Source organism: Euprymna scolopes, chromosome 39 (assembly GCF_053919585.1).
Source record: "Euprymna scolopes isolate OS-2025 chromosome 39, ASM5391958v1, whole genome shotgun sequence".
NCBI classification, from domain to species: Eukaryota; Metazoa; Mollusca; class Cephalopoda; order Sepiida; family Sepiolidae; genus Euprymna; species Euprymna scolopes.
The window spans coordinates 38,571,504-38,586,503 of NC_136520.1; the positions used below are offsets into that span (position 1 = coordinate 38,571,504).

General features: G+C 33.1%; 1 protein-coding gene across 1 annotated transcript in view; it reads right to left on the minus strand.

Annotated features, from left to right (window-relative positions):
- Window positions 1-4,544, minus strand: part of LOC145263910 (uncharacterized) — a 44,031-nt gene extending 39,487 nt beyond the window's left edge. Inside the window, exons 1-2 of the mRNA XM_080120989.1 lie at window positions 4,509-4,544; window positions 2,707-2,819 (exon numbers count right to left, since the gene is read on the minus strand). Coding sequence (XP_079977115.1) covers window positions 2,707-2,819; window positions 4,509-4,544 — 149 coding nt within the window. The remainder of the gene's footprint in view (window positions 1-2,706; window positions 2,820-4,508) is intronic.
- Window positions 4,545-15,000: the final 10,456 nt, after the last annotated feature.

Consider the following 15,000-nt stretch of genomic DNA (forward strand, 5'->3'; position numbering starts at 1 on the left):
GCTGAAAATTTGGCTTTCAAGGGGTCAAAGTTCAAAAGATTTGACCGTTGCGGTCTCTAGCAAACTATTCAGCCAATTTTGGATCTGAACATTTGAAATTTTACAAGCTTTTTGATCAGTTTGTGGGTGAAATTTTCGCTGCCAAGAGGTTAAAGTTGAAAGAGTTGACTTTTGCAGATTCTAACAAACTCCACAGCCAATTTTGGGTCCAAACGCTTGAAATTTTAGATGTAGGTTACTTGGATATGGGTCAGATATTTTAATATGATTTGAGCCCAAAACAATAAATGTTAAGAGGTCAAAATTAGGGTCAAAGTAAAAAAAATTGGTCTTTGCGGTCTCCAGCAACTTTTCTCTATGATAGTTAAGGAAGCCTATAATATAGAAAGGCAGCGTCATATATATGCACACTTTTTAATATATACATATGCATATAAAGTTATAAACAGTACATAGAGCCCGATCAAAGTCGGGTTTAACTGCTAGTATATCTATAAAAGTGAAAATGTATGTCTGTCTGTGCGTGTGTGTGATGTCTGTCTGTCTGTGTACATTTCCCTACCAAATAACTCTGTTAATTTTCGGTCTACAGACTCGAGATTTGATATAAGGGTATTGAGATTTTGGAAATTTTTTTAATCGTTTTTTTGGCCATAAATTTGGCCGTTAAGGGGTACAAGTTCAACGATTTGATCTTTGAGAACTCTACCAAACTCTTCTGCCAATTGTGGGTCTAAATACTTGAGATTTTAGATATAGGTTACTTGGACATGGATCTAACTTCATAATTTGATTGAGCCCAAAACAATACATGTTAAGGGGTCAAAATTGGAGTCAAAGTTTTTAAAAAATAGACCTCTGCGGTCTCTACCAAATTACTCAGCCAAGTTTTGGTCTAAACATTTGAAATTTTACATAAAGGGTATTCAGACATAGGGCAAGTTTTTTAATAATTTTTTTTTTTTTTTTTTTTTTTTCGTTGTTTTTTTTTGCTGGAAATTTGGCTTCCAAGGGGTCGATGTTCAAAATATTTTACCTTTGCGGTCTCTAGCAAACTATTAAGCCAGTTTTTTGTCTAAACATTTTAAATTTTACATAAAGAGTATTCAGACATGCAGCAAGCTTTTTAATCAGTTTTTGTGCGAATATTTTGCTGCCAGGACGTTAAAGTTGAAAGAGTTGACCTTTGCAGACTCTAACAAACTCCTCCGCTAATTTTGGGTCTAAACACTTGAAATTTTCGATGTAGGTTACTTGGACATGGTTTCAACATTTTAATTTAATTTGAGCCCAAAACAATAAATGTTAAGGGGTCAAAATTGGGGTCAAAGTTTTAAAAATTCGACCTCTGCATCTCTACTAATTTTCTCTATGGTAGTTCTTGATAAAATTATTTATAAAAAAAAAAAAGAGATGACTTAAGTGCCATCAGCTATAATCAAAACCGGAACCAAAACTTATGAAGAATTCTTGGTAAAATCATTTATTACCAGAAATTGAAGTACATAACAATTAAACGACCCGGATGTAAGCGTAACACAGAAAATAACACACATGCTATCGTATCATCATCATCATCATCATCATCATCATCATCATCATCAGCATCATAATAATAATAATAATAATAATAATAATTTGAGAACTAGGATCTTGGGGAGGCTTAGTGCCACTCAAATTCCAGTAGAAACCAATGGCCACTACCAGCGAGAAATCAATGGTAAGAGGCTGTTGCGATGATGCAAATTTATTTGCAAATGCTATCGAAGGAGGAGGAGAGAGCTTGACGTCTGGGGAGACTTGTTGTCACTCAGCTTCCAGAGAACACCACAGGTCTCCAATCAGATCGTTTGTTGACTTGTGTGAAAGCTCCATGTGAGCCAATAATAATAATAATAATAATTAGTTTTCACAGCATCAGAGATCATTTACACTTAAGCTACTTGCCATTGACAAAAAGTGAGATTTTAGTTTAGAGGTTGGTTGGTGAGTGGCACAACGACAGAAAGGTGCCACTCACCTTCTCCACTGTCAGCCTACTCTCTACTTACTTCTATGATTTATGTTTTTTCTTATGTAGACATCAATCAACATTCCTGGAAATGTAAATAGTAAGATATTACATTCTTCTTTTCTATTTTGCATTACACAATTCATAGCTCCTGATCTGGAATGTCAACAGTTCTTTGTTTTTCGTGATAATTACAATTCCGGTCATTTTTATGAAACACAGGAATGCAGATCAAAATCCATCTGAAATGTGATGTGCGTCGCCTCGTCTCCATACTCAACTCTGTGTGTGTGTGTGTGTGTGTGTGTGTGTGTGTGTGTGTGTGTGTGTGTGTGTGTGTGTGTGTGTGTGTGTGTGTGTGTGTTAGCAGTCTAATGAAATTGATAACTTCAATGCAAAGCCATTTCTGAAAATTCAGATATCTCTGAGTGGCATTTTAAGAATAGCTATTAGACATTGGTTAAAAAATATAGTCTGTCCAAATATCAGTTTCTTCGGAGCATTTTAAAAGGATGTGTCTGCTAAATTCGATTGCAAATTTGTTAACAAAAGTGGTCACATCCTTTTCTATGACATATTCGGCTGTCAGAAATCAATTGAAAATATCACACACAAAAAAAGATCAATATGCAAACACGTGCATAATTTACGTAACCGGTCCGAAAGGATGGCGGTAAAATCAATTTCCAACTTACCAGGTAGCAGATTGGATTCCTTCAAATTTATGTAGCCTTAGAAGCGACACCAAAGACACGTTGCTGGTCGATTGACAGACCCACATCAAGAGGAGCAAAACTGAAAATACACCCTGTGGTTAAAAAGAAAACATCGTTATTAGCACGGTGATTATGTTTTCAGATGAGGGTGTCATGCCTCCTATTTTTTATTCTGCCCAAATGTTCAAAGCGGATTGTAAATTACATTGTTATGATGACTGTACTTATATATTCATTTCGTTTCTGAATTTGTTTTAGATGAGGATTGGTTATTCGTATTATTTGAATCTTTCAGGCTATTGTTCTTATCTTAGATTTCATTTTCACAACGTTTCCATTGATGGAACCCCCGACCTTGTTCGGGTGTATCTTGCTGAACTTGGCAATGTTTCTGTCAAACTCGGGAATTATGGCGGATACACGACAAGATACACCTGAAGAAGGTCGGAGATTACATCGACCAAAACGTTGCGAAAATGTCGGGGGGGGGGGCAGGTAAATTGTGTTAGAAAAAGTCAGTGAAGACGAAACGAAGTACAAAAAGAAATAGCATATAAAGCGCAGGATAGATTATTGAGATTATATGTATATGCAATTGTCATTATAGGTTTGGCATTATTAGACTGGTCTAATACTGAGGAGAGCTGAAGAAACATACATTGTTATAGAATAATAGCAGGCCTGTCCGGTGTCGCCCGGGCTCCTAATTTACGTAAATTACATCAATTGTAAAAAATAAAAAAATAAAATAAAACGTAAAATCAAGCAATCTCCTTACTATTATAGTATAAGTATTAAACCACTTTTAAGAAGCACAGAGACAATGGAATTTAAAATGTGGGGTTAGAAAGAACGACCACGTGTGAATTTGTATATATATATTTTTTTTAAATAATCAGATATTTATTTATTTAAAGTTTCAATTTTTCGGCTTATAAAAAAGCCTTCATCAGGATTAAAAAAAAAAAAACAATACAATATATTTTTTTCTATTTTTCTTTTTCTTTTTTCTTTTTATATTGTATTGTTTTTGTTTTTTTTAACCCTGATGAAGGCTTTTTCATAAGTCGAAAATTTGAAACTTTAAATAAATAAATAATTGTTTTTTTTTTTTTAATACAAATTCACACGTGATCGTTCTTTCTAAACTCACATTTTAAATTCCTTACTATTATAATTTGTAATGCTTAAGTTCATTTGGAGGAAAAAGTTCAAATAAAAATATCTACGCCCAGGGTGAGGATAGAACTTACAATCTCTTTCTGTAAATATGTCGCAGTAACCAATCGATGCCACTAACTACATTAACATAACAGTTTGTTTCTCTCTCTCCTTACAGTCGAATATAGATCAAAAACAGAACGGGCGGCCTTTTTTTCTTACTTTACTCCCTTTACTTTCTCTTTCTCGCCTACCCATCTCTCTTCCTTTTTCTTCCACCCACCTCTCTACCACCCATCTCTCTCTCTCTCTCTCTCTCTCTCTCTCTCTCTCTCTCTCTCTCTCTCTCTCTCTCTCTCTCTCTCTCACACGTATCTCTCTTCCACTCATCTCTCACTTGCCTCGCCTTCTCTCGCGCCCATCTCTCTCTTAACATTTCTTCCATCAACAATTTTCTCTTTCCTCACGGTTACTGATGAATGTATGTTATATAATTTGTCTCGATGTTATGAGTGGCAGCATTAAGACTTCAAAGTGTGAGGGTAAAAGCTCCTCCCAATGATTTTCCTTATACGAAGGATTAAACAGCTTATAATGTTTGTAGGAACCGTTATACTTACCACCAAACGTTGGTTAGTAATACTCTTTGAATCCATGTTTCACGTATTGTTACTCGGTACTGTTACTGTCTTCTCTCTTTTTTTATGGTGCAATCTTTAAATGGCGGTGAGGACACAACAAACGTAAAGAAAATAAAATAAACAGTGGTTATCAATTAACGTAACGTACAATATTTATTTCGTTGAAAGAATGTGTTAGAAAAGTAAAACTAGAACAAAGAATATCTCGATGAAGAATGTAAAGAATACATTAAAAAAAAATTGAATAAATATATTTTCTAAGATTTCAGATAATTGAATTAAAACGAATCATATCAGACCATTCCTATAACGACCTGGTCTCTGTTGATTGCGGTGTAATAATAGTTCTGTGCACTTCTAAGAGGTCCAACCTCCCAGGCTTTGCCTTCTATCTTTGAGTAGGGGTTAGTTTATTGCTAATCGCCTGAGGCACCCTTACTGGGGAATGACGACATTTTACATTTATACATAACAGGTATTCACACATGCAGTAAGCATTTTAATCAGTTTGGGGGTGAAAATTTGGCTACCAAAAGGTTAAAGACTTGAAAGAGTTGACCTTGCAGAATCTACCAAATTCCTACACCAATTTTGGTTCTAAAGACTTGAAATTTTAGATGTAGGTAACTTGGACATGAGTAAAACTTTGTATTTTGATTTGAGACCAAAATAATAAATGTTAAGGGGTCAAAATTGGGGACAAAGTTAAAAAAAAAAAAATGACCTCTGAGGTCTCTACGAAATTACTCGGACAAATTTTGGTCTAAACATTTGAAATTTTATATAAATCTTATATATTCACACGTAGGGCAAGTTATGAACAGTACATAGAGCCTGAGCAAAGCCGGGCTGAACTGCTAGTATGTGTGTGTGTGTGTGTGTGTGTGTGTGTGTGTGTGTGTGTGTGTGTGTGTGTGGAACAAATTCGATTTGGTTTTTAGCCGGTATAATAGCTGTTCATGAGGTTAAAATTGAAAAAATTCGAACTTGGCTAGTAGAGGATACACATCCAGTCGACGAAATATATCCTCTCTGAGCCAACCAACCAGCCAGCTAAGTGGGTTGAACCGGTTTCCCCCGAAGGAGGAAATGCCTAGGAAATATCAACCTCAGAAGCGGTCGATAGTCGCGTGTATATCCCTGTTAGAGGGTATGACGACATTAGGTTTTTGCAGTTCTTGTAGGGAGATGTCGACGTCCTCCTACATTAAGCGCCCCGTGTTCCCAAATGGTCACCCATCTGATACTGGCCAGGCAGAACGTTGCTTAACTTCGTTGGTCTAAATGAAAACTGGTGCGTTAACGTTATCATGGGGTATTCTCTATGCATGCACAAATATACATTTATATGTTTGACTGTATTAATTTTTAAAGTTTTGATACCCATACCTCCTTAAGTTAGCTGGTAGTATATACCGCTGGATAGCATGTGTTGGTTTCGATTCTAGTTGCTGGTACGCAAGTCAATATTGTTGTTAACTTTTGAAATCACTACTATATGTACGGTAAGATATAATAATTAATAGAAAATTCGATCTATAATAATTTATACGACATATGTATAAATTGAAATATCATTTTCATGCGTATTTTACGACTGGGCATTGGTTATTATTGAATTTGAGAGATGGAATACCTGGGAAAATGTGATTTATAATAAAAGCGAATCATAAAAGGGATCCAAGTACGTTATGAATAGGGATATGACAACAGCATATTCTTTTCATTGTTTTGACTCTCAAGTATATATCCGACACAGTTAGACATGGTTAATCAATCAGGAACCACATCACTCTATGTAAAAGCATATAAGATATCAACGGATACACACTCGAGAGTCAAAATAATAAAAAGAATATGCTGTTATCCTAGCCCTGGTTATAGTTATAAACAAAGCCGATAGCCATTAGTCGCGTGCTCTTGTGTAATGAATGAATGCGTGAATGTAGGATTGACATGAAATTCTTAAAGATAAACTAAAATGACCGAAAAATGGGCTGAAATGACTTAAATAAATAAAAAGTAAATGACTTAGAATGACTTTAATGAAATTAAGGATGAATTGAATGACCTTAAGAATGACTTGAATACTTAAAAATTAACTGGAATCCTTCAAAAACAACAAATGATCTGGAGAATGACTTGAATGGCTTTGAAACTGACTGGTTGTAAAGTGGGTGATCATTTTACATTAAATTAATACAGAAAAGTGCTCCCTCACTTTATATCACAAAGTTACAAACATAAGTACAGCATGTAGTAAGAACAGATACTACACTTTGATCTTGGATAAAAGATCAAGAAAAGGGTATTTATTTGCTCCCCCACCGAGCAAATTAGGCACAAGGCCGATTTTTAATGTGAGGAGTGAAGGGGAAATGGGGAGTAGGGGAGCTGGATAGTGACAATTGGTATGAAGGGTTGCCCCTACATTGACCAAGGTCTTATATGTGGGGTTGGTATTTATTTGCTCCCCCACCGAGAAAATTAGGCACAAGGCCGATTTTTAATGTGAGGAGTGAAGGGGAAATGGGAACCAACTCCCCGGGGAGTAGGTGAGCTGGATAGTGACAATTGGTATGAAGGGTTGCCCCTACATTGACCAAGGTCTTATATGTGGGGCTGCCCCCACATATGGTCTTTGCTCGCAGTATCTGCCGGAACAGATACAACATTTTGATCTTCATATTTAATTTATTCCGTTTAAAGAAATATTACAATTAAAAACATTTTCAATATAAAATTTAAAAACTTTAAAAAGTAAATTTCCAAAAGACAAAACAAATTTAGGCACAAGGCCCTATAAGATCTGGGGAGGGGAGTGTTGCAGGGTCTTTGTAACTAAAGTAAAAATTGGAGTCTTTGGCGACTTACTCTTGACTGGCAACATTTACCACAATACCTCAAGGCTAAGAAAAGCTTAAAAAGCTGCGAACAGCATCTATTAACAACAGACCTTTGATCTTAACCTAAAAGGCCAAGCACAAAAGTGTTACGGACAGACCGACAAACCGATCAACCGACCGACCGACCTACCGACGGAGTGACTTATAGAGTCGCTTGCACGCGACTAAAAACTCCACCTCTCATATTGACAATAAAATATGACAGGCAATTTAACTCAACGTAAGCAATTCCTTCATTGAAAAGGGAAGTAATTAACACAAGTTTTTAAGCAAGATTATTTACCTTGAATTGTGTGTAAGGAATACAAAAGCAATACCCCTGATATATAAATACAATTAGTTTCGTATTCATATAAATTGGAAATGTCTCCCTCAGGTTTAATCCGAATTTGCATACAACAAAAAATAAGTTAACATATTGCAGCATTAGGAATTGCTAATGTCATAAATTGAATTTTTATAACAATTCTTAATGGTGCAATATTTTAAGTTATAAATTTGTTATATTTTTTACTAAAATATCTTGTCCTTTTCTTTTCCAGTTTTAACAACTAGTCCTTTACTTTTCTATATTTAAGCTTAACCATATTACTTTTCATGCTCGCATTTTTCTAGTGTAATCCATGATTTTTCTAGGCTTCCAATCAATCCACTTGTTCTTTGTTTAATTTCAGTCTTATTTTTTTCCCCTCATAAACACATATGTAATAACAATTGAACCATGATACTTGATATTTGCATTTTAAACTGTAATTCAAGCCGTATGTAAATAATTTTATAAAATCAACAGTATATTCTCTACAGTGCAATGTAGACTACAATGTATTATGGATTAAGCAACAGCGAGGAGGATTTACCGTTTTTTTTCTTCGTTCTGACATTGATGAAAAAGTATTAATAGGAACTTAATCTTGGATATGCGAGCGACTACATAAAGGTTAACTAATTTGCATATTTCTTTAAAAACCGAGCGGTAATTAATTCATTATTCATTTTTTTAGCGTTAATTAATTAATTATTCATTTTTAATAAATTAATTATTCATTTTTTTTTGTGAAAACCGAGCGTTAATTAATTAACTACTCATTTTTAGCGTTAATTAATTAATTATTCATTTTTTAGCGTTAATTAATTATTTATTTTTAATTAATTAATTATTCATTTTATTTAAACCGAGTGTTAATTAATTAATTAATCATTTTTTTTAGATAATGAACTATTATGCTGCGTTTTATTTATGCATAGTTTTTACATTCTGCATAATTGAGTAAAATTTAAGATGAAAATGTTCTAGCACACTTAAATATTTGTCGGTGTTGTTCGAAAAGTCTTTACCAAACTCCTCCCTGAATATTTGGTCTACAGAGTTGAAATTTTATATATAGAGTATTTGGACATGTAGTACACTTCAATTTGGTGTTTAGCCGGTTAACTTTGTTACTAAGAGGTCAAAATTGAAAACAAAACAGTTGATCTTGGAAGGGTAAATTGAATAAACCATTACTCCTGCTGTTAGTTTTGCGCATGGCAAAATTAAACAATCATAACCCAGAGTCGCTTAATTTTTAACCTTTTGCTTCCATCCGTCGTTAGCTCGGACGATAACGATTTTTGAAAGATAAATAACGACTAAGGCTAGAGTGTAAAATGTTCCAGTTTCGATTTTAGCAAATGGTACCCAAAACATAGTTTTTAATAACTTTTGAAATCATTAATATATATTTAATAATAATCAATAGAGAATTGGCTCTGTAATAATAAATAAAAAATCTGCACGAATTAAAGTATAATATTTATTCATAATTTTCGACCGGGCACTACCGGGCGGCCTGCTACTATAACTCCAAATCTGAACTAGAGCAATTCTTTTCTCTAGTCAATTTTTGAATGTAACTTATTTTAAAAGTCGAGTGTGAGATTGAGTGGACGTACCTTCTTAATGATAAAGTTTACAGAAAAGCGCAATATACTTATGTTCCTATTTACTTGCCTCCCCACGAGGGCAAAGTTAGACACAAAGTGGGTTTTAATGTGGGGAAAATCCAGCTCCCCAAAAAGCGGCACTCTGGACAGGAACAAAAATTTGAAATATCTCAGTCCTGAAGGAATTCTCCTCCACTGACCGAGGACACAAAAGGTGAAGTGTAGCATCAGAACATATACTACACTGTAATCTTGGCCCGAAGCATGTACTCATGTTACTCACTGGGTTGCTGAGAATATATGTTTCAAAAATAATAATAATTTAAGTGGAAATATTTCGAATCGGCAAACAAATTTTTGCAAATAAGAAAAGTTTTTACCTGCGTTGGCCTTATGGAGGAAACTGAATAAAATTCAGTGTCGATGTTTCAAAATATTTCGTGTTTCTATTTTATGATGTCTTGTGTCAGTCCGCAAGACGTGCGTCTTCCCCTTCAAATAATGTTTGGTTTGTAGACTTGAAAAAGTTGCTTTATTTTCGGCAAACATTAAAATTAGAACCTATTTTCGGTGTCGTCTATCTTATTTTATTTATTTATTTATTTTATTTATTTTTTTTTTTTTCATTTAGTTACTTTATTTTTTTTTTTTTTTTTTCTACTTTTGGTTATAATGTTAAACCTGTTAGGATTGAAAAGACGAAAAGGAAAACTGAAAGAAAAGGTAAATAGAAAGAAACGAAAAAGGACAAAAACGAATAAGAGAAAGTGAAAGAAAAAAAGAAAGAAAGAAAGAAAGGAAGGAAGGAAGGAAGGAAGGAAGAAAACATAAAAGAAAACGTAGAAGAAATCAAAACAAAAAGAAGGATAAAATAAAATGAATAAAACTAAAAGAAAGAAACGAAAAAGAAAAGCAAAGAAGACGAAAGAAGGAAAAATGAAAAGGAAAAAGAATTAAACTTAAAAGAAAAGGAGAATAGAAAGAAACAGACAAAACAAGGAAAGAGCAGTGAAAGGAAAAACAAGAAAAAGAAAGAAAAACAGGAAAAGAAATAAATGGAAAGGAAAAGAAACGAAAGAAGGAAATTCCATGAAAGAAAAAGAAAGAAAAAACATAAAGACATTCTATGAAAGAAAAAAAGGAATGAAAGAAAGGAAGTGGAATAGAAAAAAGAAAAGAATAAAAAAGAAATGAATGTTATGCTAAAACTGTTTTAAAAAAAAAGATAAATAAAAAGATGATCAAAGAAAAGTTGAAAGGGAGAAACAATTAACTGAAAGAAATCGAGAAGGAAAATATTGATAAAAATAAAGAAAACAATTGAAGCATACATGGTCCCCCGTGAGTGCACAGTGAACGAGGCATAAAAAATGACTAAGTTCAGCATTTGTCCTCCCACCAACCTTCATTTAGCCCCAAAGTCCCCAAGGGACGTCAAATCCTGGTGAAAATGAACAAACGTTGCAGTTTTAGGCCTTAACATATGTAAATTTGAATTCTGTACCATGCAAAAAAGAAATGACTAAGTCCATCATTCCCCCCCCCTCCCTATTGAGCCCCAAAAGTCACCAAGGCCTTAAAACATTTAAATGTGAGTCCATCATCACCATGCAAAGCTGCTAAATATACATACACAGAAAATTTTGGACAAATATGATAAAATAGTCCCAAAAATGGAGTGTTTTTATTAGCTCTAAAAGAGCCCCTGGAGCACACTCAAGAGTACAGACAGACAAAATTATATAGAATTCAATTAGTTACACATTTCAGAAAGTTTTAGAAAAATCCAAGGCATCAATGTTTTTTTTTAATAAGCACAAATGTGTCGACTTTAGCCATTTTACCTCAAAAGGCATTCCTAGGAGGGAGGAGGGCAACCAGAGTTTTCCCGGAAAATCCGTTCTGTTACTTTTTTTTTACTCATATCATGTTTAATGTTTGTGCAAAATTTCAAAATATTCCAAAGCGTAGTTATTGAGAAAAGTACAGACAGACGAACGGACGAACGGACAAGGGTGAATTTACAGGTCCACCTTTCTTTTGTAGGGGAACCAATAAAAAGAAATAAATTTTATGTTAAACCTGTTTAAAAAAAAAAAGGGTAAAGAAAGAAAGATTAAAAGGTAGAAACAATTAAATGAAAGAAATCGAGAAGGAAAAGATTGATAAAAATAAAGAAAATAAACGGAAGCAAAGAAAAGAAACAAAGAAATGGAGGAAATCAGTAAAAGAAAATTTAAAAAATAAGAAAAAAAAACGCGATAAAATTTGAATATATCTTCGACGTATTGTTTTCCTTTTTGTCTAATATAATATCTGTTCGGGGTTAAAAAGAAGTGAAGAAAAAAATGGGCGTAAATGTAAAAAATAAAGAGAGAAAGCAAAACGAATAGAGAAAAAGAAAGATTGAGGAAGAAAGAAAGAAGAAAGAAATAAGAGGAAAAACGGGAAAAGTAGAAAAAGATAAAAAGAAAATACGAAACAGTGGAAATAAAATAAACTTTATAAAAAAAAAAGACAAGTAAAATAGGGGAAAAAGACAATAAAACAAAAGGAATAATAGGAAGGACAAAAAATATAGAAAAAGGAAAGCATGTGAAATATTAAGAACCGTAAATAAAGATAAAGTAAATAATAAAGAAAGAAAATGTAAAAAAAAAAAAAGCGAAAATAAGAAAGAAAATAAAAGACAACGAAAGAAAGGAAACTAGACAGGAAAGGAAAGTAAAAATGAAAGAAAAGGAAAGAAGAAAGAAAAAAGAAGAAAGGTTCTTCTTCGTTATAATAGCGAAATCTGACAGTCGAAAAATTGAGTTTTCAATAATAATTTAAAAAAAAAACGGTATCTACTTATTTATAATTCAATTTTAACTAAAAACAATGTTATCTACTCTATTGTCATGTCACAATTAGTTAAATATTATTGCATCAACATTGCATAAAACATATACTTTGAAAAACAGATGATTGCATGACATCCACCATTAATTGTAACAAGACGGGGTGAGTTACTTCCCTTGACCTAATGTTGTTTAATTACATATAAACTTGAAAGTTAATCCGAATCCTATTTTCATTAATACTTAATTTTCTATCTTATCGTTTGGATCTGTTACTAACTTAGACATGGCAGTTAAGTAGATACCATTGGTTTTACTTGACATTCAATATTTTGATTTTCGAATTTCGCTATTATAACCAAGAAGCGCCAAAAGAAATGTAAATGTAAGAAAGGAAGAAAAGGAAAAGAAGATAAAAATAGAAAAGGAAAATAAAAAGGAAATATTAAGAAAAGGAGGGAATTAAATTTTAAAAAAGGAAGAAAAGTGTAAAGAAGGCAAAAGAAAGGTAAATCAACAAAAATTAAGGTGTAAGAAAGTAAAAAAAAACGAATTAAATAGAATTAAATAAAAACAGAAAAAATTCAAAATGTGAAGAGAAAAGGCTGAATAAACGAAAGGGGGGGACGGAATAAAAAAGGCATTAAGAGGAAGGAAAATAAAATAACAAGAATGAAGAAAGAAAGAAATGAAACACCTATGAAGAAAAGAAGGAAACTAATTAAAAAGAAACGAAAGGAGAAAAACGTACTTTTTATTTTATTTATTTATTTATTTATTTATTTATTTATTTATTTATTCATTTATTTATTTTGCTTAATATGCCAATTTACTCAGGCTATATTTGATGAACGAATAATTTCATGAAATGGATCTGTCAATTGGCCACCTTGTTTGTGCAGTTTAACTTCATTAGATTATTTCTTTGGGGATATGTAAAGTTGCATGTTTACACTGGTAGACCAGACACAATAGACCACTTGGAAAATAACATTTGACGAGTTATTGACGAAATACAGCCTAATTTAATGCGTAGACTTTGTGAAAATTGGATCTCTAAATTACACCCTACATGTGCGAGCATTGGCCCGCAATTATATTTAAATTATAGATATCAAAAATTAATCTTTCAAAAAATAAAATTTCTGTGGTTTATCTTTTTGTGGTAAATATATATACACACACACACACACACACACACACACACACACACACACACACTTCAGAATAAAATTATCCAAGAATCAGCTGGAATGGAAACCTATGATTATAAGATTTACAAGATATTACTGGCAGTAATATTCTATAAGTATTATCCCACCTAAATAAGAATTGCTCGATATACAAGATAGAGCAAATAAATCAAATTTTAGTCATTCAATGAATTTAAAAATTTATGACGTGAAATGTTTGAGTTTCAGGAGTTAAAATATTTCTAATGTATTCTTTGTCTTACATAGAATAATAAAAAATCTTTTGATCTGAAACTCAAACATTTCACGTCATAAATTTTTATTAATTTAAATTTAAATTTTTAAATTAATTGAATGGCTAAAATTATATATATATATATATATATATATATATATATATATATATATATATATATATACTAGCAGGGAGGCCTAACGTTGCCCGAGATTGAATGAGGATCAACCAATGTTTCACACTTCCAATACTTTTATTGTCATCGAAATCGGTGAAATCGCTCATTCCTCAATCAAATCGAGTGATTGCCTGTTCTATTCAGGAACTTGAACCAAAATTTAAAATGGAAAAGTTGAGTATTATGGTTCGTACGTGCTCAAAACTGAAACATTCATTTCGAACACCCCCCCCTGTTTTATCAAAATACCTATTGTTGATTTTATACACCAAGCCTTTTTACTTGTGCGGTTATAAAGCTTCTTAAATGCACTTGTAATGTTAGGCTGTATAAGGGTGTTAACTTGGTCAAAATCGGACTGTTCCTTCTTTAATTAGATTTTTCGATTATCGATTTTCGATACATATCAGAGGCATTTCAATACAGAACCTATATGAGAACACTCCCAGACACATAAAATACATTTGCGTGAAATTTCATAAAAATCGGTCCAGCCGTTTTGGAGTCTATAGAAAACGAACTGATATATGCTACTCTCATCCTTCGCCTTTTACCTTTTATCATCGATTATGTGACTTTTCCTTTTACTCTTTTGTTTTAAATCACCTTCTCTTTCTCTGCGCCTCTCTCTCTTCCTCTCCCCTTCCCCCCTCTCTCTTTTTTCATTCTAAGTAGCTTTTATTTTCAGTTTAATACGATGTATCCAGCACTATCGGCCAAGCTCCAACCCTGTCCCATCGCCGCAATGTCACATCGCTGTGCCTGTTTGACAAGCACTTTAATGGAACGTGCTCCGATGAATTCATAGTATTTGTGTTCTTCCGGCGCACATATTTCCAACTAACCCGACAAGCAGCAAAATTTCACCCCTTCACTGTTGAGGTCAATAGATACCGGAAAGCCTTTTACATAAATAAGAGTTTCTTTCCTTGGAGTGATTAACTTTGAAATTCCCTTCCTGTTTCTTGCTTCCCTCGATGTAATAACCTCCACGTTTAAATATAATGCAAACGGACATCTTGCTGCGGAACTCCCTACAAAATTCCCTGTTAGACACGATCTAAATTAGTCTCCTCTCATGTTTAAGTGGCAATGCGCAATGTTTGGGGTGAATAAAAATATGCCTCTTTATCCATATAAATCTTACTTTTATCCTTTCTATCTTTTCACATCATTCCCCCCCTCTCTTTTTCTCT